General features: G+C 42.9%; 1 protein-coding gene across 2 annotated transcripts in view; it reads left to right on the top strand.

The window, feature by feature from the left end:
- LOC144592924 (uncharacterized) overlaps positions 1-21,131 on the top strand; it is a 41,220-nt gene that overhangs the window by 11,420 nt on the left and 8,669 nt on the right. Inside the window, exon 5 of one of the 2 annotated variants that reach the window (XM_078398195.1) lies at positions 5,954-6,025. In XM_078398195.1, coding sequence (XP_078254321.1) covers positions 5,954-6,025 — 72 coding nt within the window. Of the gene's footprint in view, positions 1-5,953; positions 6,835-21,131 lie in introns of those variants that run through there. The other variant, XM_078398194.1, reaches the window with a different exon arrangement.

The following is a 21,131-nucleotide window of genomic DNA, read 5'->3' as shown; positions in this document are numbered from 1 at the left end:
GACCAGCTGGACAGTTCCAGCTCCATCTTTTAAATTTGCCGCCATTATAGGACAAATTATGGATATTGATGAGTCAGAGTATTAGACAATAGGTGCAGGAGTAGGCCATTCGGCCCTTCGAGCCAGCACCACCATTCAATGTGATCATGGCTAATCATTCTCAATCAGTACCCCGTTCCTGCCTTCTCCCCATTACCCCTGACTCCGCTATCCTTAAGAGCTCTATCTAGCTCTCTCTTGAATGCATTCAGAGACTTGGCCTCCACTGCCTTCTAAGGCAGCGAATTCCACAGATTTACAACTCTCTGAGTGAAAAAGTTTTTCCTCATCTCCGTTCTAAATGGCCTGCCCCTTATTCTTAAACTGTGGCCCCTGGTTCTGGACTCCCCCCAACATTCCTGCCTCTAACGTGTTAGGAGGTCGATCAATCACCTGTTTGAATTATGCTAGAACAACAACTTTGTTTCAATGTCATTAAGACCAACGAGCTGATTATTGACTGTAGAAGAGGAAGACTGCGAATCCACAAACCTGTCTTCATCGATGGGTCAGTAGTGGAGAGAGTCAACAACTTTAAGTTCTTGGGTGTGCATATCTTTGAAGATCTGTCCTGGACCCATCACATTGATGCAAACATAAAGAAAGCCCATCAATGCCTCTACTGCATTAGAAGATTGAGGAGATTCAGTATGTTGACAAATACTTTGCAAGTGTACGGTAAAAGGCATATTGACTGGTCACATCACTGACTGGTTCGGCAACTTGAACGTTCAGGAACAAGGGAGATTATAAAAAGTGGTGGACACTTGCCCAGTCCATCATGAGTACTGATCTCCCCACCAATGAAGGCGATACATCAAAAATGCAGACAGTATAATTACCCCGGTCATGCTCTCATTTCGCTCCTATAAGGTATGGAAGTCTGAAAGCCTTGATCTCCATTCTGGAAGAGCTTCTTCCAACAACCATCAGGCTGTTGAACACTACAAATTCCAAGCAAACTACAAACTGTCCGGGTTGTGCTAGGGACTTTGGGGTTTTGTTTTGCACTCTATTAGGTTTTTATTTGTTGAACTTTATTTGTTTATTACGTTATCTATCGAGTACTCTTTGCAGAGCTGTTATGCAGCTGCAAGAAATAATTTCATTGTTTCATTATATAGTATAAGAAAATAACTGCAGATGCTGGTACAAATCGAAGGTATTTATTCACAAAATGCTGGAGTAACTCAGCAGGTCAGGCAGCATCTCAGGAGAGAAGGAATGGGTGACGTTTCGGGTCGAGACCCTTCTTCAGACTGAAGAAGGGTCTCGACCCGAAACGTCACCCATTCCTTCTCTCCTGAGATGTTGCCTGACCTGCTGAGTAACTCCAGCATTTTGTGAATAAATACCTTCATTGTTTCATTATGGTACATACGGCAATTAAACAACACTGACTCCTCCTTGATCATTTTCTAGTGCATAATGTAATGCAAACATTTGCTTACTTCACAATTGTGGCACTCAAACTGTAAATCATATAGAAACTATTCTGGAGAAATGCAAGCATGATTTGATTCTTTTTATTCCACAGTTTTTTCTTTATTCCATAGTTTATATTTTAATTTCACTGTTTCCCTTTATTCTTATTACTTTTATGAAGAAGAAGGTTCTTCAGAAATTTTAACATTTTGCAGACACATCCTGGAGATTCCTTGCTCTCCTTGGGAATACGAATTCCCTTCATAATCTTGAAACTACAAACATGACTGATATCTGATTTCTTTCTTTTTACAAAGAAAACAAGCTATTCTTAAAATTTTAAATCCAAATATTCAGAACCCTCTTAATAATTTTTAATATTTGCAGAATAAACTAAATCCCTCCTAAAATTGCATGACAATGAATGCCCACTGCTCTCTGCACTGTTAACACACAATGTTCTGTTTTGTACTTCAGCACTGAAATTACTTATTTCTATTTGATATTGAAGCTATGTATTGTATCTGATTTTAATGATGGTAACTATTTGATTTATCTCCATATCAGTACATTGTGTTACTCACTTAATAATTATAAGCTCCTTTTGGTTCCTTCTTGTGCTGATCATTAGTTTTGCATCCTAACCCCAAGTTCAAATTCCAAAGCAGTAAAGGGAGAATTCGGATAATTTGAAGAGGGGAGCATGAAAGTGCGGGTCAACACTCTTGTTTCATAACAGCACTTTAGTCTGCCACCCCTGGCCCAAGTGTAGTTTGTCATGCCATACAAGGTGCCTTGTAAAACCCTACTTTCAAAGAACAAAGCGCCTGCCTATTTATACCCCTGCAATAGACAATAGGTGCAGGAGTAGGCTGTTCGGCCCTTCGAACCAGCACCGCCATTCACCGTGATCATGGCTGATCATCCACAATCAGTATCCCATTTCTGCCTTCTCCCCATATCCCTTGACTCCGCTATCTTTTAGAGCTCTATCTAACTCGCTCTTGAAAGCATCCAGAGAATTGGTCTCCACTGCCTTCTGAGGCAGAGAATTCCATAGATTCACAATAGACAATAGGTGCAGGAGGAGGCCATTCGGCCCTTCGAACCAGCACCGCCATTCAATGTAATCATGGTTGATCATTCTCAATCAGTACCCCGTTCCTGCCTTCTCCCCATACCTCCTGACTCCACTATCCTTAAGAGCTCTATCTAGCTCTCTCTTGAATGCATTCAGAGAATTCGCCTCCACTGCCTTCTGAGACAGAGAATTCCACAGATTCACAACTCTCTGACTGAAAAAGTTTTTCCTCATCTCTGTTCTAAATGGCCTACTATGTGGTCTCACTATGGCCCTGTACAACTGCAGAAGGACCTCTTTGCTTCTATACTCAACTCCTCTTGTTAACATGCCTTTAGCTTTCTTCACTGCCTGCTGTAACTGCATGCTTACTTTCAGTGACTGATGAACAAGGACACCCAGATCTCGTTGTACTTCCACTTTTCCTAAATTGACACCATTCAAATAATAATCTGTCTTCCTGTTCTTGCCACCAAAGTGGATAACCTCACATTTATCCACATTAAACTGCATCTGCCATGCATCTGCCCACTCACACAACCTGTCTAAGTCACCCTGCATCCTCAAAGCATCCTCTTCGCAGTTCACACTGCCACCCAGCTTTGTGTCATCTGCAAATTTGCAAAAGTTACTTTTAATCCCTTCATCTAAGTCATTAATGTATATTGTAAATAGCTATGGTCCCAGCACCGAGCCTTGCAGTACCCCACTAGTCACTGCCTGCCATTCTGAAAGGGCCCCGTTAATCCCTTATCAAAGGCTTTCTGAAAGTCCAGGTACCATTCCATCCACTGGCTCTCCCGTGTCCATTTTCCTAGTTATATCCTCAAAAAATTCCCGAAGATCAGTCAAGCATGATTTCCCCTTTGTAAATCCATGCAGACTTGGAATGATCCTATTACTGCTATCAATGTTCTGCTATTTCTTCTTTTATAATTAACTCCAGCATCTTCCCCACCAGGGAAGGGTAACTGATCTATAATGGTCAGACTAACTGGTCTATAATTTCCTGTTTTCTCTCTCCCTCCTTTCTTAAAAAGTGGGATAACATTAGCTACCCTTCAATCCACAGGAACTGATCCTGAATCTATAGAACATTGGAAAATGATCACCAATGCATCCATGATTTCTAGAGCCACCTCCTTGAGTACCCTGGGATGCAGACCATCAGGCCCTGGGGATTTATCGGCCTTCAGTCCCATCAGTTTACCCAACACCATTTCCTGCCTAATGTGAATTCCCTTCATTTCCTCCATCACCCTAGGACCTCTGGCCACTAGTACATCTGGGAGATTGTTTGTGTCTTCCTTAGTGAAGACAGATCTAAAGTACCTGTTCAACTTGTCTGCCATTTCCTTGTTCCCCATAATAAATTCACATGCTTCTGTCTTCAAGGGACCCACATTTGTCTTAACTATTTTTTTCCTCTTTGCGTACCTAAATTCGATCCCACAATTTGGAGCCTCAATGTCGAGGGATAGGACAATTTGAAATCTGCATATGATCACTATTCACTTTCTTCTGGGTTGCTGACTGAAGCCATGTTCTAGATCATAATGTACTTATGGCAGCTGATTATAATTGCAAAATTGTCATCACACCTTGGCACATAATCGAGTTATGACAACGCTGTGTCATGTTTTTATGTTTAAGCTTATACTTCAGAATTCTTTTCAGCATTGCTTAAGTTCAAGTATAATTGCAGAAATCAAGCCATTCGTGGTATTTCTCAGAAAATTGTCTGTTCAGGTCTATTTACTTCCAAACGCTTTTCTATTATCCTATGTATTAAATGCCATGCAACCACCATCCACATCACACGACCTGTGAGTATGCATTGGAAGTGCTCGGAGCGTAGCCCAGATATGGAGATACCGTCAGATCCTGACCTTTCAGAGAAACTTTCAATGGAGACTTGGTCGAATGACCCGGATCCTCGAACAATAGGACAATGTGTACATAAATCACTGCACATTTATGTGTATGTGACAAATAAACTTGACTTGACTTGAAAGCATTGCTTCCCTTTCTAAGAGGACCAATGTGCAGAAGAAAATAATAATTTCAGGGTTTCAATCCTTTTACAGACCTAGCAGCCTATTTTCACTTTCTTGCTATGGAGGGCGTGCAGCGTAGGTTCACAAGGTTAATTCCCGGAATGGCGGGACTGTCGTATGTTGAAAGGCCGGAGCGATTGGGCTTGTATACACTGGAATTTAGAAGGATGAGGGGGGATCTTATTGAAACATATAAGATAATTAGGGGATTGGACACATTAGAGGCAGATAACATGTTCCCAATGTTGGGGGAGTCCAGAACAAGGGGCCACAGTTTAAGAATAAGGGGTAGGCCATTTAGAACGGAGATGAGGAAGAACTTTTTCAGTCAGAGGGTGGTGAAGGTGTGGAATTCTCTGCCTCAGAAGGCAGTGGAGGCCAGTTCGTTGGATGCTTTCAAGAGAGAGCTGGATAGAGCTCTTAAGGATAGCGGAGTGAGGGGGTATGGGGAGAAGGCAGGAACGGGGTACTGATTGAGAGTGATCAGCCATGATCGCATTGAATGGCGGTGCTGGCTCGAAGGGCTGAATGGCCTACTCCTGCACCTATTGTCTATTGTCTATTGTCTATTGAATGGTCGTGGCCTAAAGTGCTGTGGTCAAGTTATACAGCACAGAAAGAGGTCATTCAGCCCAATCAATCCAGGCCAAACACCCATTTGTACTAATCCTATATTAATCACTTAAAAAAAATAAAAAATTCTCCCCCCAATTCTCATCAGCTTTCCCCAGATTCTCCCACACAATTAACCAACAACCTGCACATCTTTGGGGTGTGGAAGGAAAATGGAGCACTTGGAGCCAACCCATATGGTCACAGGAAGAAACTCCATACAGACAGCACATGTGTTGGGATTGAACTAGGTCTCTGACACAATGAGACTGGAGTGGCTCTACTAGCTGCACCACTGTGCTGCCCACTGTTTTGGAGAAGTTATACAGTTAAAATAATAACTTTGGCAGTCTTAGTTTGTAGCATCACTTCTTTGTTTAAATTTTGTTTTCACTAATCTTATTAATGCATATTATTTACTAGTCAGGAAAATAATTATTGTCTTAAAACATTCCTCTTGCTTTTGCAGATACATTATTTCCCTAAAATAGTTTAACACCACCCGGAAACAAAAAAAAAGGATGAATAAATGTTATTTATCAGCAGGTTGTAATCTCAAAGGTTTAATTATCTCAGTTGAATTTGAACTGGGAATGTACAATTTTTTCTGAAGATAAGTACATTTAAGAATGCATTTACATTGTCTATGCTTATAAATGTGTGTTTTGAACTAAGATTAATAATCATCAAAATAAGATTTTTTAAATCTCCTGTCTCAACTCTGTTCACATTTTGGCAGCGTCACAGAACGAATAACAAGAAATCAAAGACTTCAACCAGGAGGAAGACAAAAGCACTGCGAAAGCAATTCGTAAGAATAAAAGAAAAACTTTTAGATTTATATTTATGTTGGACCAAAATGTATAAGTTAACAAAACTATGACTAATCTATTACAATCCCAATACTTGAATTAATTGAGGGAATACCTTTGCAACAAAACTTCTGTTCTGGTGATTTTGTTAGCTTTGGGTTCATGTCACATGATGGCATTGAAGGTTTGAATCAAATGTATTTGTATAATCTCTTTGCAGTGACATTTAGGTGTTGCGATCACAGTTCACCAGGTATCAGGTTTTCTGAAGAGACATTAATTCGAGGCTTCGTCTGCCCTTAACATTGGCCAAAGACTCTTCTCTGTCTCTGTCCAAGGACGATTGGGACAGTTCTTTCATTGCCTTATTGCTGCTTCTGCACGCTATGCATTCACAAATTGGCTTACCACTTTTGTCTAAATTCCCAGTGATTAAATGTTACATTAACTGACTGGTGAAGACAGTAAGACAACCTGAGATTGTTCAAGGATCTATATAGATATATAATATATAAAAAATAATGTCTGAAAAAAGTGTCCTGACCTGAAACGTCACCTATCCATTTTCTGAAGAGATGCTGCCTGACCTGCTGAATTACTCCAGCATTGTGTGACTATCTGCAATTATCTGCAGTTCCTTTTTATTACATTATATAAATATGATATAAATTCCCTGCCTGGCAACACCAAGTATGCAATTTATATAATATGTATGTCTAAAAAATACATCTTTCCACCTTACCTTTTGAAGTGGAATCATAAAACTTTGACCTGAATTAATGTGAGATTCTTTGGCTGGAAGATTCAACGAGGAGACAAGCTGGCAGGCAGAATATGCACTCTGTTCGATGGCCGGCATGGACTGAGTGGGCCGAAGGGCCTGTTTCCCCGCTATATCTCTAAACTAAAACTAAACTAAGTAAGAATAAGTCCGTTTGTCTTGTGTTTTTTTGTCTTAATTGTAGTGTTTAGATGTGATGTAGTGTTTTTTGTGGTTGTGTACTATGTTTGGGGGGGGGGGGAGAAACTGTAAAATTGTCTCTTCCAAACGGAGACCCGACCTTTTTTTCTGGGTCGTGTCTCCGTTCCCGCTGCGGCCTACCATCGGCCAAACACCTGGAGCTGGCGGCCTCCAGCTGGGACCACCTAGACTCTGGTTCGCAGAGCCCGCGGACCGGACTTACCACCTGCGGAGCTGGCTGCCTTCGGAGGCTGCGGTGGCTCTGCGAGTGCGGCTGCAACTCGCCTTTGGAGGCTCCGGAGCCTTCGGCCACGGGGTTATCGGAAGCTCCCAGGCCCCTGGGTGGGGGGCGACAGCAGGAGCTCAGGCAGCGGCAGCGTTTTCGCCCGCCCCGAATTGCGGGGCTTGGGTCGGCCCGCTGCGGACCTTTCACCGTCCGGCGCGGCTTCAATGTTGGGATCCACGACCGCCCTGACCACCCCGACGTGGCAACTTCAACAGCCAGACGGCAGGGGAGAAGAAATGACATTCTGGCCTTCCATCACAGTGAGGAGGTGACTGGAGGAGACTCACTGTGATGGATGTTTCTTTTTTTCGTTTTGTATTGGTTTGTGATTGTGTGTGTTATTGCTTATTTTTATTGCTCTTATTGTTGGACTGTGGGTAACGGAATTTTGTCCAAAAGACTTGTTTTTTAGGATGATAATAAAGGTTATTCTGATTTCTTCTCTTCTTCTGAATTATACAAGAGTGCAGCAAGGATGTCTTTCTGTAGCTGCATGGGATCTTGGTAAGACCCCATATGAAATATTGTGCATGGTTCAGATCTCTTTTTCTGAAGAATTGTTCTTGGAAGGGGAAAAGTGCAATAAAGATTTAGTCGGCTGATTTCTGAAATGGCAGCATTGATGTTCGATGACAGATTAGGTTGGGTAGGAGAAGAATGAGATGGGATCTCTTAGAAACTAATATAATTCTAACAGGACTAGACAGAGCAGACGCAGAGACGATGTTCTAGGTGGCTGGGATGTCCATAACTGAGGCTCACTACCTCGGGATACTGGCTAGATCATTTAGAATTAAAATCAGGAGAATTGTTTTCAACAATTTGGTGAACTTGTGAAATTCTCTGTAACAGAAGGCAGTGAAGGTCAAGTCATTCAATATTTTCAAGAAGGAATTAGATTTCTTGATGCAAAAGGGACGGAGAAGGAGATGGAATAAGATCCTGCAGTGATTTTGTTGGATGTTGGGAAAGGTTAATGCCCTTTGCCTGCTTTTTTCTATATTTCTAAATTGATTTGAAGACCAAGTTTGTAAATGGAGTTGTGATACAGATCAATCAAAGCCTCAACGAGGACAGAACTGATACAGGAGGCTATTCTTGTTTCTTCGTGTTTGCAGGAGCTTGCTTCGTGATCAAGCATTGAAACATAGAAACATAGAAAATAGGTGCAGGAGTAGGCCATTCGGCCCTTCGAGCCTGCACCGCCATTCAATATGATCATGGCTGATCATCCAGCTTAGTAACCTGTACCTGCCTTCACTCCATACCCCCTGATCCCTTTAGCCACAAGGGCCACATCTAACTCCCTCTTAAATATAGCCAATGAACTGGCCTCAACTACCTTCTGTGGCAGAGAATTCCACAGACTCACCACTCTCTGTGTGAAGAAATGTTTTCTCATCTCGGTCCTAAAAGACTTCCCCCTTATCCTTAAGCTGTGACCCCTGGTTCTGGACTTCCCCAACATCGGGAACAATCTTCCCGCATCTTGCCTCTCCAACCCCTTAAGAATTTTACATGTTTCTATATGATCCCCCCTCATTAATCTTCATCTGTAACTTATTATTTCTATTTTCTAAGTTTTGTCTGGTTATCATAGTACTTGCACGTGCTGACTTAGTGCTGCATTGGCATGATGAATTATATTAATGAACTTTAAACATGCCATTGACATTGTGTTATTTTTTTGCTATAATATCGACAGAATAACAACACTACAAAATGTCCTGCTTATCTCCTTAGAAATTTAATTTGAATGAGTATGTCTCATGTCAAGCTTTGTGCCTTAATTATATTCTTTTGCTATTAAAAAGTTTCGATGATAAGGTTGAAACAAAAATATAGCTGAATCAGAAAAATCAGAAAGAGGGAGTTTCTCAGTTTCAGTTCCCTTTTCTGGGTTTCTAAGGTTGTTATACAAGGAGGAATAATTATACTATTAATATTCCTAAATGGCCACAGCAGGAAAAGTCAACCCAGTCTGATAATTTCAAGAGGAGCTTCATCCAAAGAAAGGACCTTTTATTTATTGAGGTACCATTTTTTGGATAGATCTAGAACTTTTAGCAATTTCATTTTATTCTGACAGTTCTTGGATAGTTTGCAAATTAATAATAGCCTTAACAGAACGCCATTAGGGATTACAACTTCCAGAAATGTATCCATTGATTTTTTTTGTTGTTTGGAATAGGATTTAATTTAACTTTGTATTCTCTACTTGTAAAATAATATAAATTATGACAGGTAATAACCCTCAACTGGCCATGGAGTATTGACAACCTGTATTGCACATAACTTGTTATTAATTTCAACCAATAGTTTTTCCACGATAATCTAAACACCACTTTAGCCATTTATGTGATTTTTATGAATGTTCTGCCAAAGATACACTAATGTTTTAGTTCTTTTAAGAAAAATCTGATATGTTGTAAAAGATATTATTAATATTCCTAAATGGCACAATACTATTAATATTCCTAAATGGCCACAGCAGGAAAAGTCAACCCAGTCGGATAATTTCCAATATTTGGTGAACCTCTGGGCCCATTTTGCATGTATGTGCAAAATTGCTTTTATTAATAAGTGCACATCCCCTAACAGTGTTTAAGTTATCCAGATTATTTTGCATAGGTCTGAGGTAATTTGGTTAAATTGGAATTACATTTAACTTGAATTGTGGATTAGAGATTTGCGATGTTGAATATGTGAGCAGTATTACATGGATTCTGAGAGCAGTTTGTGCCGAGATGGATTCTTAGAAAAGCTTGTACCACCGAGATGGATTCGTAGAACAGCTTGTACTGGAACCTACCAGGGAGAAGGCAATTCTGGATTTAGTGTTGTGTAATGAACCTGATCTGATAAGGGGACTCAAGGTAAAAGAGCCATTAGGAGACAGTGATCATAATATGATGTTTTACTCCACAAATTGAGAGGGAGAAGGGAAAATCGGAAGTGTCAGTATTACAGTATAGCAAAGGGGATTACAGAGGCATGAGGCAGGAGCTGCCCAGATTTGACTGGAAGGAGGCCCTAGCAGGGAAGACGGTGGAACAGCAATGGCAGGTATTCCTGGGACAATGTAGAAGTTATCCCAAAGAGTCTAAGGGGAGTAAGAGGCACCCGTGGCTGACAAGGGAAGTCAAGGACAGCATACAAATAAAATAGAAGTAATAACATAGCAAATAAGAGTGGGAAGCCAGAGGATTGAGACTCTTTTAAAGACCAACAGAAGATAACTAAAAAGGCAATACGGGGAGAAAAGATGAGGTACGAAGGTAAGCTGGCGAATAATATAAAGGAGGATAGTAAATGCTGTTTTAGGTATGTGAAGAGGAAAAAAATAGTCAAGGTAAATGTGGGTCCCATGAAGACAGAAGCAGCGGAATTTATTATGGGGAACAAGGAAATTGCAGACGAGTTGAACTGGTACTTTGGATCTGTCTTCACTAAGGAAGATACAAACAATCTCCCAGATGTTCTAGTGGCCAGAGATCCTAGGGTGATGGAGGAACTGAAGGAGATTCACATTGGGCAGGAAATGGTGATGGGTAGACTGATAGGACTGAAGGCTGATAAATCCCCAGGGCCGGATGGTCTGCATCCCAGGGTACTTAAGGAGGTGGTTCTAGAAATTGTGGACGCATTGATGATCATTTTCCAATGTTCTATAGATTCAGGATCTGTTCCTGTGAATTGGAGGGTAGCTAATGTTATCCCACTTTTTAAGAAAGGAGGGAGAGAGAAAACGGGAAATTATAGACCAGTTAGTCTGACATCAGTGGTGGGGAAGATGCTGGAGTCAATTATAAAAGACGAAATTGCAGAGCATTTGGATAGCAGTAACAGGATCGTTCTGAGTCAGCATGGATTTACGAAGAGGAAATCATGCTTGACTAATCTTCTGGAATTTTTTGAGGATGTAACTAGGAAAATTGACAGGGGAGAGCCGGTGGATGTGGTGTACCTCGACTTTCAGAAAGCCTTCGACAAGGTCCCACATAGGAGATTGGTGGGCAAAATTAGAGCACATGGTATTGGGGGCAGGGTACTGACATGGATAGAGAATTGGTTGGCAGACAGAAAGCAAAGAGTGGGGATAAATGGATCCCTTTCAGAATGGCAGGCAGTGACTAGTGGGGTACCGCAAGGCTCGGTGCTGGGACCGCAGCTATTTACAATATATATTAATGACTTGGATGAAGGGATTAAAAGTACCATTAGCAAATTTGCAGATGATACAAAGCTGGGTGGTAGTGTGAACTGTGAGGAAGATGCTATGAGGTTGCAAGGTGACTTGGACACGTTGTGTGAGTGGACGGATGCATGGCAGTTGCAGTTTAATGTTGATAAGTCTGAGGTTATCCACTTTGGTGGTAAGAATAGGAAGGCAGATTATTATCTGAATGGTGTCAATTTAGGAAAAGGGGACGTACAACGAGATCTGGTTGTCCTAGTGCATAAGTCACTGAAAGGAAGCATGCAGGTACAGCAGGATGTGAAGAAAGCCAATGGAATGTTGGCCTTCATAACAAGAGTTCAATATAGGAGCAAAGAGGTCCTTCTGCAGTTGTACAGGGCCCTAGTGAGACCACACCTGGAGTACTGTGCAGTTTTGGTCCCCAAATTTGGGGAAGGATATTCTTGCTATTGAGGGCGTGCAGCGTAGGTTTACTAGGTTAATTCCCGGAATGGCGAGACTGTCCTATGTTGAAAGACTGGAGCGGCTAGGCTTGTATACACTGGAATTTAGAAGGATGAGAGGGGATCTTATCGAAACATATAAGATTATTAAGGGGTTGGACACGTTAGAGGCAGGAAACATGTTCCCAATGTTGGGGGAGTCCAGAACCAGGGGCCACAGTTTAAGAGTAAGGGGTAGGACATTTAGAACGGAGATGAGGAAAAACTTTTTCAGTCAGAGTGTTGTAAATCTGTGGAATTCTCTGCCTCAGAAGGCAGTGGAGGCCAATTCTCTGAATGCATTCAAGAGAGAGCTTGATAGAACTCTTAAGGATAGCGGAGTCAGGGGGTATTGGGAGAAGGCAAGAACGGGGTACTGATTGAGAATGATCAGCCATGATCACATTGAATGGTGGTGCCGGCATGAAGGGCCTACTGCACCTATTGTCTATTGTCGATAATCTATTTTACCTTGTCTGTAAATTCTATATTGAACAGATATGATATTGCATTAAATGTTAGCATTTGTTTGAATAATGCAGTAAACATTTGATTACTGAAAATATTACACTAAAATGTTACTGTTTGCAATATGAATAAGTTGATTCACTTTGTCTTATGCTTGCCATTAAAAGATGTTTAAATGCACTTAAAATTCATGTTTTTACATTAATGACTTTGTATTTAAAGTAAATATTTTATGTACTTTTTGAAAGATTATGACATTAATGGATTTTTTTGGAGAATAGAACAATCCTTGATTAAATCGGATATGTCGGTATTACTGTTGAGTAAAGGTGACTAGAGGCACGAGGGAGGAACTGGCTAAAGTTAATTGGAAAGGGACCCTAGCAACAAAGTGTAGCAAGGAACTGCAGATGCCAAAGTTGGACACAAAGTGATGGAGCAACTCAGCTGGTCAGGCAGCATCTCTTGAGAAAAGGACCAGGTGATGTTTTGGGTCAGAACCCTTCTTCAGACCCTTCTTTATTCCACAGCTGGAATGGCAGAAGTTTCTGGGAATAATTAGGAAGATGCAGGATCTGTTCATCCCCAAGAGGCAGATAGATTCTAAGGGGAGAATGAGGTGACTGTGGCTTTCAAGGGCAGCATAAAACTAAAAGAGAAGGCATATTATGTTTTGAAGATTAGTGGGAAGCTGTTAAAAACCAACAGAAGGTAACTCAAAAGGCAATAGGGGGAGAAAAGATGAAACATGAAGATAAGTTAGTCAGTAATCAAAGACAGTAAAAATGTCTGCACATATATAAAAAGAGAGGCAAGAGTGAACATTGGACTGCTGGAAAATGACAATGGGGAATAAAGAAATGGCAGATGAATTGAATTGTTTTTTTTGCATCAGTCTTCACAGTGGAAGACATCAGCAATGTTCCTGAATTCCAAGAGAATCAGGAGACAGAAGTTAGTGGACTGGTTATTACTGAGGTTAAGGTACTTTGGAAACTGAAGGTGGACAAGTCACCTGGACAAGATCGCCTACACCCCAGGGATCTGAAGGAGGTGGCTTTAGAGATTGTGGAGGCATTGGTGGTGATCTATCAAGAGTCACTAGTCAGGAGTGGTTCCAGAGGTTTGAAAAAATTACAAATGTTACTCCACTGTTCAAGAAGGGAGCAAAACAAGAGAGGCAATTATAGGCCAGTTAGCCTGACTTCAGTGGTTGGTAAGATTTTAAGAATCCATTATAAAGGTTGAAGCTCTGAATAACTTAGAATAAATAGGCCAAAGTCAGCATGGTTTTGTAAAGGGAAGATCTTGCCTGACAAACCTGTTGGAATTCTTTGAGGAAGTAAATAGCAGGACAGACGATGCGGTTTACCTGGATTTTCAGAGGGCCTTTGACAAGGTGCCACACGTGAGGCTGCTAAAGGAGATGAGAGCCCATGGTATCAGAGGAAAGATACTTGCATGGATAGCAGGTTGGCTGAATGGCAAAAGGAAAAGAGTGGCAATAAAGGGGGCTTTTTCTGATTGCCTGCCAGTGACTAGCAGTGTTCCACAGGGGTCTGTGCTGGGACCACCACTCTTCATGATGTATGTCAATCATTTGGATGAGGAAATTGAAAGTTATGTGGCCAAGTTTGCAAATGATGCGAAGATGGGTTGAAGTGCAGTTAGTGGTGCAAAGGGACTTGGGAGTGCTGGTGCAGTAAGGAAGGCAAATGCAATGTTAGCATTTAGTTCGAGCGTGGTAGAAAACAAAACCAGGGATGCAGTGCTGAGGTCTATATAAAGACAAGTCAGATCGTATTTGGAGTATTGGGAGCTATTTTGGGCCCATAATCCGTTGAAGGATGTGCTGGTGTTGGAGAGGGACCAGAGGAGGTTTATTCCAATGATCCCGGGAATGATTGGGTTAACTTTCCGAATAGTGAAAGGCCTGGATAGAGTGAATGTGGAGAGGGCATTTCCACTGGTGGGAGAGTCTTGAACCACAGGGTAGAGCCTCTGGGTTATAGTCAGTGGGTATTTTTAAGATGGAGATTGATAGATTCTTGATTGGTAAGGGTATCGAGGGTTATCGGGAGAAGGCAGGAGAATGGGGTTGAAAGAGAAAGATCGATCAGGCATGATTGAATGGCAGCATAGACTCGATGGGCCGAATGGCTTAAGTCTGCTCCCAATTAATTCTTCTGAATTTTTATAAATTGTTCTCATCAATTGAAATGTAAAGATCCACAATGTAAACCTCTACTCATTTTATTCCCTGTGCTCTATCACATGAACCTTTGCAAATGGAGAGAAGTGTAACTGATATATTAACCCCCCCCCCCTCTTTATATTAGTCATCTACTTGTGTAACTGCATATTGATTTCTCCTTCCTCGGTTCCCAAAAATCCATTCAGATCCAACATTTTGGTTTAAATTATTTTTATTATTTTTATTTTTTGCATTTAGATGCATTAAAAGGTGGATGCATTAGTTTATAGAAGTTTTAAATATGGACTTGCTTAAGTATGTGTTATTCTCTTTCAAAAGGAGAGCTTCCAGTTTTTCTCAATAATCAGATACAAAGGACGCAAATTTTAATTGAAGCATGCACTTTATTTTCTGTTTAAAATATTAAAAAATGCACATGATACTAGAATAAAATTGAAATGGATGGAAACATTGACAGAAATTATGTGATTAATTTGGAAATACTGCAATTTTTATGCAATTTCAATGAAAAGTGTGGAGCTAATTTATAAAACATAATTCGTGTAATGCTTACGAAACAAAATTTATGGCTTATAAAATTGTTCATCAGTTCAGCAGAGCTCTTGCAAAAATAAAACAATGTGCTTGACTATAATGAAGACTAGCGCAAAAACACATTTCCAATATACCTTTTCCACTAACAATAGGCTTGCTGTTAAACACTAATTTATTACAATATTTCTGATTCCAGTCTTCTAATTTTCACATTACATTGGGTCAAGCTCCCATTTTAGATTAAATCGTATTACAACTTTACAAAAAATGTATTGCGTTAAAAAAAACCTTGACCACATGTAACACAGTTGCATACATCACCTCTAGTTTACTGGAAAGAATGAATTAATATATGGGATAATTATTCAAAAGATTAACCCTTTGAAATTTCCAGTGATATTTGAGACCAAGTGTAAATCACTATAAATCAATAATTCCCAAACACATGATTGAATAAATCTTGTTCCTTTTGAATGAAAATGGTAAGTGCCAAAATACAGGCTGATAATGAGCAATGGATGCAACATGTGGTGCCAGTGGTCCAAAGACGGGCTCTTACTAAATGCAAATATTGTAGTGGTTTCCAGTACATTTCTTTACATCATAAAGTGGGGGATGGAAGGTGGCAAGGAGTGGAAACATGGCACAAACAAAATAAGGCCAAATTCAAAGTTCATATTACTCTCATCCAGAATGGACTTGGGACAATTGTCATCTAAAGGAGTTAAAATACTAAACTTTTTAGCACAGACATTTTGAGACTGAAAATTTCAATAGTTAGCTGCTATATTCATTAGTTCATTTTCTTTCCAACACTAATAGGTGGCTCCAAAAAGAGACGCAAGTTAAACTTTAAAACCACTACGAAATAGGAACTTTTAATCATATAACGTGTCTTTGTTTTACTGATTGGGCTTGAAGCTTCTATCAGTCACTAGCTCTGAACAATTAATATTTGCTTTTATGTTGGTTCTCTGATTTATTCCAGCAGTCTCTTCTCCAATAATCATTGTATTTTCCAATCCAACTCCCCTTCAACTCTAACTCTATTTAAACTCTCTTGCTAGATCTACACACTTGATATTTAAATATTTACGAGGTATTTCTGAGAATTATCCCAGGGATGATATATAATGATTGTTTGATGGCATGGGACCTGTACTCGAGTGAGTTTAGAAGGATGAGGGGGGACCTCATTGAAACTTACCGAATAGTGGAAGGCCTGGATAGATTGGATGTGGAGAGGATGTTTCTATAAGTGAGAGAGTCTAGTACAAAGAAGGCACAACCTCAGAATAAAAGGATGTGCCTGTAGATAGGAGACGAAGAATTTCTTTAATCAGTGGGTGGTGAATCTGGCATTCAATGCCACAGACAGCTGTGGAGGCAAATTCATTGGTTATTTTTCAGGGGAGGTGGACAGATTCTTGATTAGTAATGGTGTCAAGGGTTATGGGGAGCAGGCAGGAGAATGGGATTGAGAGGGAAACATAGATCAGCCATGATTGAATAGCAGAGTAGACTCGATGTACCGAATGGCTTACTTCTTCTGCTCCTATGACTTATGCCTTAGAACTACAGGCATTGATTCCTGCTGGCTGCACACAAATAACATGTTTTCATTTACATTCCTTTCCACGGTCCTTTTGCACCAAACCAGACTCCAAATATTTTTCCTAATTGTGTATTAGATAAATGTTTTCAGATAAATTTATTTGTAGCTTCAATTAGCTTGGTACCATTGCTTCCCAGCACTGCTTTAACTGCATTTCCAAAAACAAAATCCATTCAAAATCCTACATTAAGAAATCACAGTCCAGTGACATTGATTTTAATGGCCTCTTGATTTTTCATCAGTTTAAAAAAAAACCTCAATTGGCATCATTGATCAGAAAAAGAGTTAGTTTCTCAAATCCAACAATATTTATTCAGGCTCTTTAAAAGTACCGTTATGATTATGTAGAAAAAAAATAACAATAAATAGGTGCAGGTTGAATCTATCACCATAGTGTTGAAAAACAATGGTTTAATGATTTTTTTCCTTGAATCTTACTCAGCATAAATGTCACTGATGCAGTAGAAAATGTTCTTGAGGTTAAGATAGAACTTTATATTGCATCTAATTACATAATACCTGACTCGAAGGTATTTATTTCACAAAATGCTGGAGTATCTCAGGAGAGAAGGAATGGGTGACGTTTCTGGTCGAGACCCTTCTTCAGACTGATGTCAGGTGGGCGGGACAAGAGGGTCTCGACTTGAAACGTCACCCAATCCTTCTCTCCTGAGATGCTGCCTGACCTGCTGAGTTACTCCAGCATTTTGTGAAATAAATACCTTCGATTTGTACTAGCATCTGCAGTTATTTTCTTATAATATCTGACTCGTATTACTATTAAGTAGTTTCAAATATCTAAACATACTGTACATGTAAATTAAAGATGTGCCATACGGTTAAATTAAAAAATAACCACTTATTGTCTATAGTGTAGTGGCCTGGACGTGGCCAGAAATAGGCTAAACGCCAGGCAGGTTTTGAAAGTTCTTTAATGCAGGTTGTGAGCATCCACTCACAACGAGTTCCACCGAAGGGATGAAACACCCCCCAAAAAGCCCTGGGTAGAAACCCCGTAGCCTGTGGGCAGTCCCTCGTCCCTGTCCGTCAAGTGCCGAGGGGACTGACGCTTGGAGTGGCCTAATACCCAGGGACTGCCACAGGACCTCCCCCCAAGAACCGAAGGTACGAAACAGACAGGAGGGCGCACGAGGCGACCAGCCCGGGTGCGCACCACGCCCGGCGCAGGAACTGGCGACCGACCGACAGATGGAGGGGACGGAGCAGACACTGGAGGAGGTAACGTAGACGGAGGGCGACCTCGCAGTTGGGACCGCGTGACCAGCACCGGCCGATCAATGTCCACGTGCGCCGGCAACCGAAACGGTCTCACTCCGACCCCCCATGTCCAGGACGAATGTGGACGAGCCATGTTGCAGGGCTCGGAAGGGGCCCTCGTACGGCCGCTGGAGAGGTGTCCAATGAACGTCCCTGCGTAGGAAAATGAACTGGCAGTCCTCCAGCGCTGGAGGAACGTGCGGACGGAAGGACCCATTACGAGACGTGGGCACAGATGCCAGCTTGCCCACCGTCTGCCGAAGACATTGCAGGGCGTCCGAAGGCTTCTCTACCTGACCCAGTGCCGGTGGGATGAACTCTCCGGGAACCGTCAACGGGGCCCCATACACCAACTCGGCGGAGGAGGAGGCCAAGTTCAGGCGTCGGCCACCGTGTTGTACTTGCCCTCCACGAAGCGGATTGAGGTGGAAACTGAAAACTTGGCAATCTGATCTGAAAACTTGGCAAACGCGAAGGTGAGCGGCTTGCGATCCGCGAAGGCAGTGAAGGGCCTCCCCTCCAGGAAGTACCGAAAGTGGCGTACGGCGAGGTACAGGGCGAGGAGCTCACGATCAAAAGCGCTGTAACGTCGTTGGGCGCCGCTGAGGTGCCTGCTGAAGAAGGCGAGCGGCCGCCAGCACCCGTCAATGAGCTGCTCCAGCACAGCCCCGACCGCCACCTCAGAAGCGTCCACGGTCAGGGCGGTTGGGGCATCCTCCCTGGGATGGACGAGCATCGTGGCCGCCTTGGCATGCTCAAACGCCGCTACTGCTTCGCCGGACCACTCGACCTCCTTGCGACGACCAATCATGAGGTGGAAAAGCGGGCGCATGATTCCGGCTATCGCCGGCAAGAAGCGGTGATAAAAAGAGACCATCCCCACGAATTCTTGCAGGCCCTTTAACGGTGGTCGGAAGGGGGAACCGGCGGACAGTGTCCACCCTGGCCGGCAGAGGTACTGTCGAGTTCGCGTTCCCGGTCAGTTGGTTGATAATAATCAGAGTCGGCACAGACCTCACTTATCCGTAGTTTATTAAAGATCTCGTAGACAGGTTTCTAAAAGCACAGAGTCGCTGTGTGTGATGAGTCGATGAGTTCCTCATCTCCACAGTACCACCCCTTGTGGGGTGATGCGATGGCCGAGGAAGTCGACGGCCGTCACCCCGAAACAGCACTTGGACATGTTAACAACCAACCCGTAAACGCTGAGGCGCTGACACAGCTGGCGGAGGTGGGTGTAGTGATCCTGCCGCAAACGGAAGAGCCACGAGTATGTCGTCCATGTACACGAATACAAAGTCCAGGCCTCGGCACACACAGTCCATAAGCCGTTGGAAGGCCTGTGCGGCGTTTTTCAATCCGAACGGCATCCTCAAGAATTCAAACAGTCCGAACGGTGTAATAATGGCCTTCTTAGGAATGTCGTTTGGGTGGACCGGATTTGATTGTGCCCGCGCACGAGGTCCACCTTGGAGAACACCGATGCTCCGGCCAGGTGGGCATTGAAGTCCTGGATGTGCGGGACCGGGTACCTGTCGGCGACGGTGGGTATCATTCAAACGACGGTAGTCCCCACATGGGCGCTAGCCCCCTTCCGCCTTGGGGACCATGTGGAGCGGTGATGCCCATGGGCTATCGGAGGGGCGCATGATGCCCATCGACTCCATCCGGCGGAACTCCTCCCAGGCCAGATGGAGTTTGTCTGGTGCAAGACGCCGCGCATGGGCGTGCACGGGCATGGAGTGGTAGGGATGTGGTGCTCCACCCCATGCTTGGGGGCGGAGGAGCGGAAGTGGGGTTTGATGATGTCTGGGAAATCCGCCATTTTGCGCGCGTAAGTCACATCCACGGACGACAGGGGTCCAACGTGGAGGGAGGCCGGCCCCAGCGTGCTGGAGTGCACCAGGCGCTGCTGCCTGACATCCAAGAGCATTGAATGCGCTCGCAGGAAGTCGGCGCCCAGCAGCGGCTGGGAAATGTTGGCGACAACAAACCCCCACGAAAACCAGCTATGGCCGAAGTTGAGGGTTAGCGTGCGGACCCCGTAAGTACTGATAGGGCTCCCGTTCGCCGCAGTGAGGAGGGGGCCGCGTTTGCCCGCATGAATGTCGGCGATGGAAGGAGGCAAGACGCTCACCACCGTTCCCGTGTCCACGAGGAACCGACCCCCAGTGCGGCGATCCCGCGTGAACACGCGATGGATCTGGCTGGCCGTCGAAGAAATCACTGACGGCCGGCCCCTACGTTTCCTGGGAAGGCACAAAGTGGGCGACATTGCTTGGCTGCTGCTCCCCAGCAGCGGTGATAACACCAGCCCCCTCTGCTGGTGTCCGGTGGTATAGGTGATGGTGCTGACTGGGCCGACCACCAGCGACCTCTGGTGGCCTCCAGCAGTATAGGAGGTGGTGCTGGCTGGGCCGACCACCAGCGACCTCTGCTGGCGTCGGAATAAATCTTTGGAGCTACGTGCCTCAGTGTAACATCAGTTAAAAGAAAGAATCTCAAATTTATAGCAAAACAAAGGTAGTACATTTAGAAACTGAAAATACAATTACAAATCAGTGTAGATTGCAAAGTAGAATGGAAAATGTCAGAAACATAGAAGGTAGGTGCTGGAGGAGGCCATTTGGCCCTTCGAGCTAACACTGCCATTCATTGTGATCATGGCTGATCATCTACAATCAGCAACCTGTGCCTTCCTTCTCCCCGTATCCCTTGATTCCACTTGATTCGCGCGCTTGGATTTTCGATAAGTTTTTAATAAGCTCGTGATGCAGGTGAAGGCATACTTATTAAGGTGGCAAATCATCAACAAACTGTGGGCGGAGGTAAAGCAGGCCTTTTTAGAAAGGCTGCAAGTTGTATTCTACAGGGATTAGTGTTACTAACAAAGTTACTCACAATTTTCATTAATGCCATAACCTTAAGTAATAGGGAAGAATAAGTAACATTTGAGGAAAATGCTAAATTGAGGGTTATGGGTAAGATTGAGAAAGAACGCAAAATAATACATATTACAAAAACTTGCAGACTGATGAGTTACATGTGTATTAAACTGAATCAGA

This window comes from Rhinoraja longicauda, chromosome 4 (genome assembly GCF_053455715.1).
Source record: "Rhinoraja longicauda isolate Sanriku21f chromosome 4, sRhiLon1.1, whole genome shotgun sequence".
Lineage (NCBI taxonomy): Eukaryota > Metazoa > Chordata > Chondrichthyes > Rajiformes > Arhynchobatidae > Rhinoraja > Rhinoraja longicauda.
The sequence above is the reverse complement of the archived record's forward strand: the minus strand, read 5'-3'. Positions and strand labels throughout refer to the sequence as shown.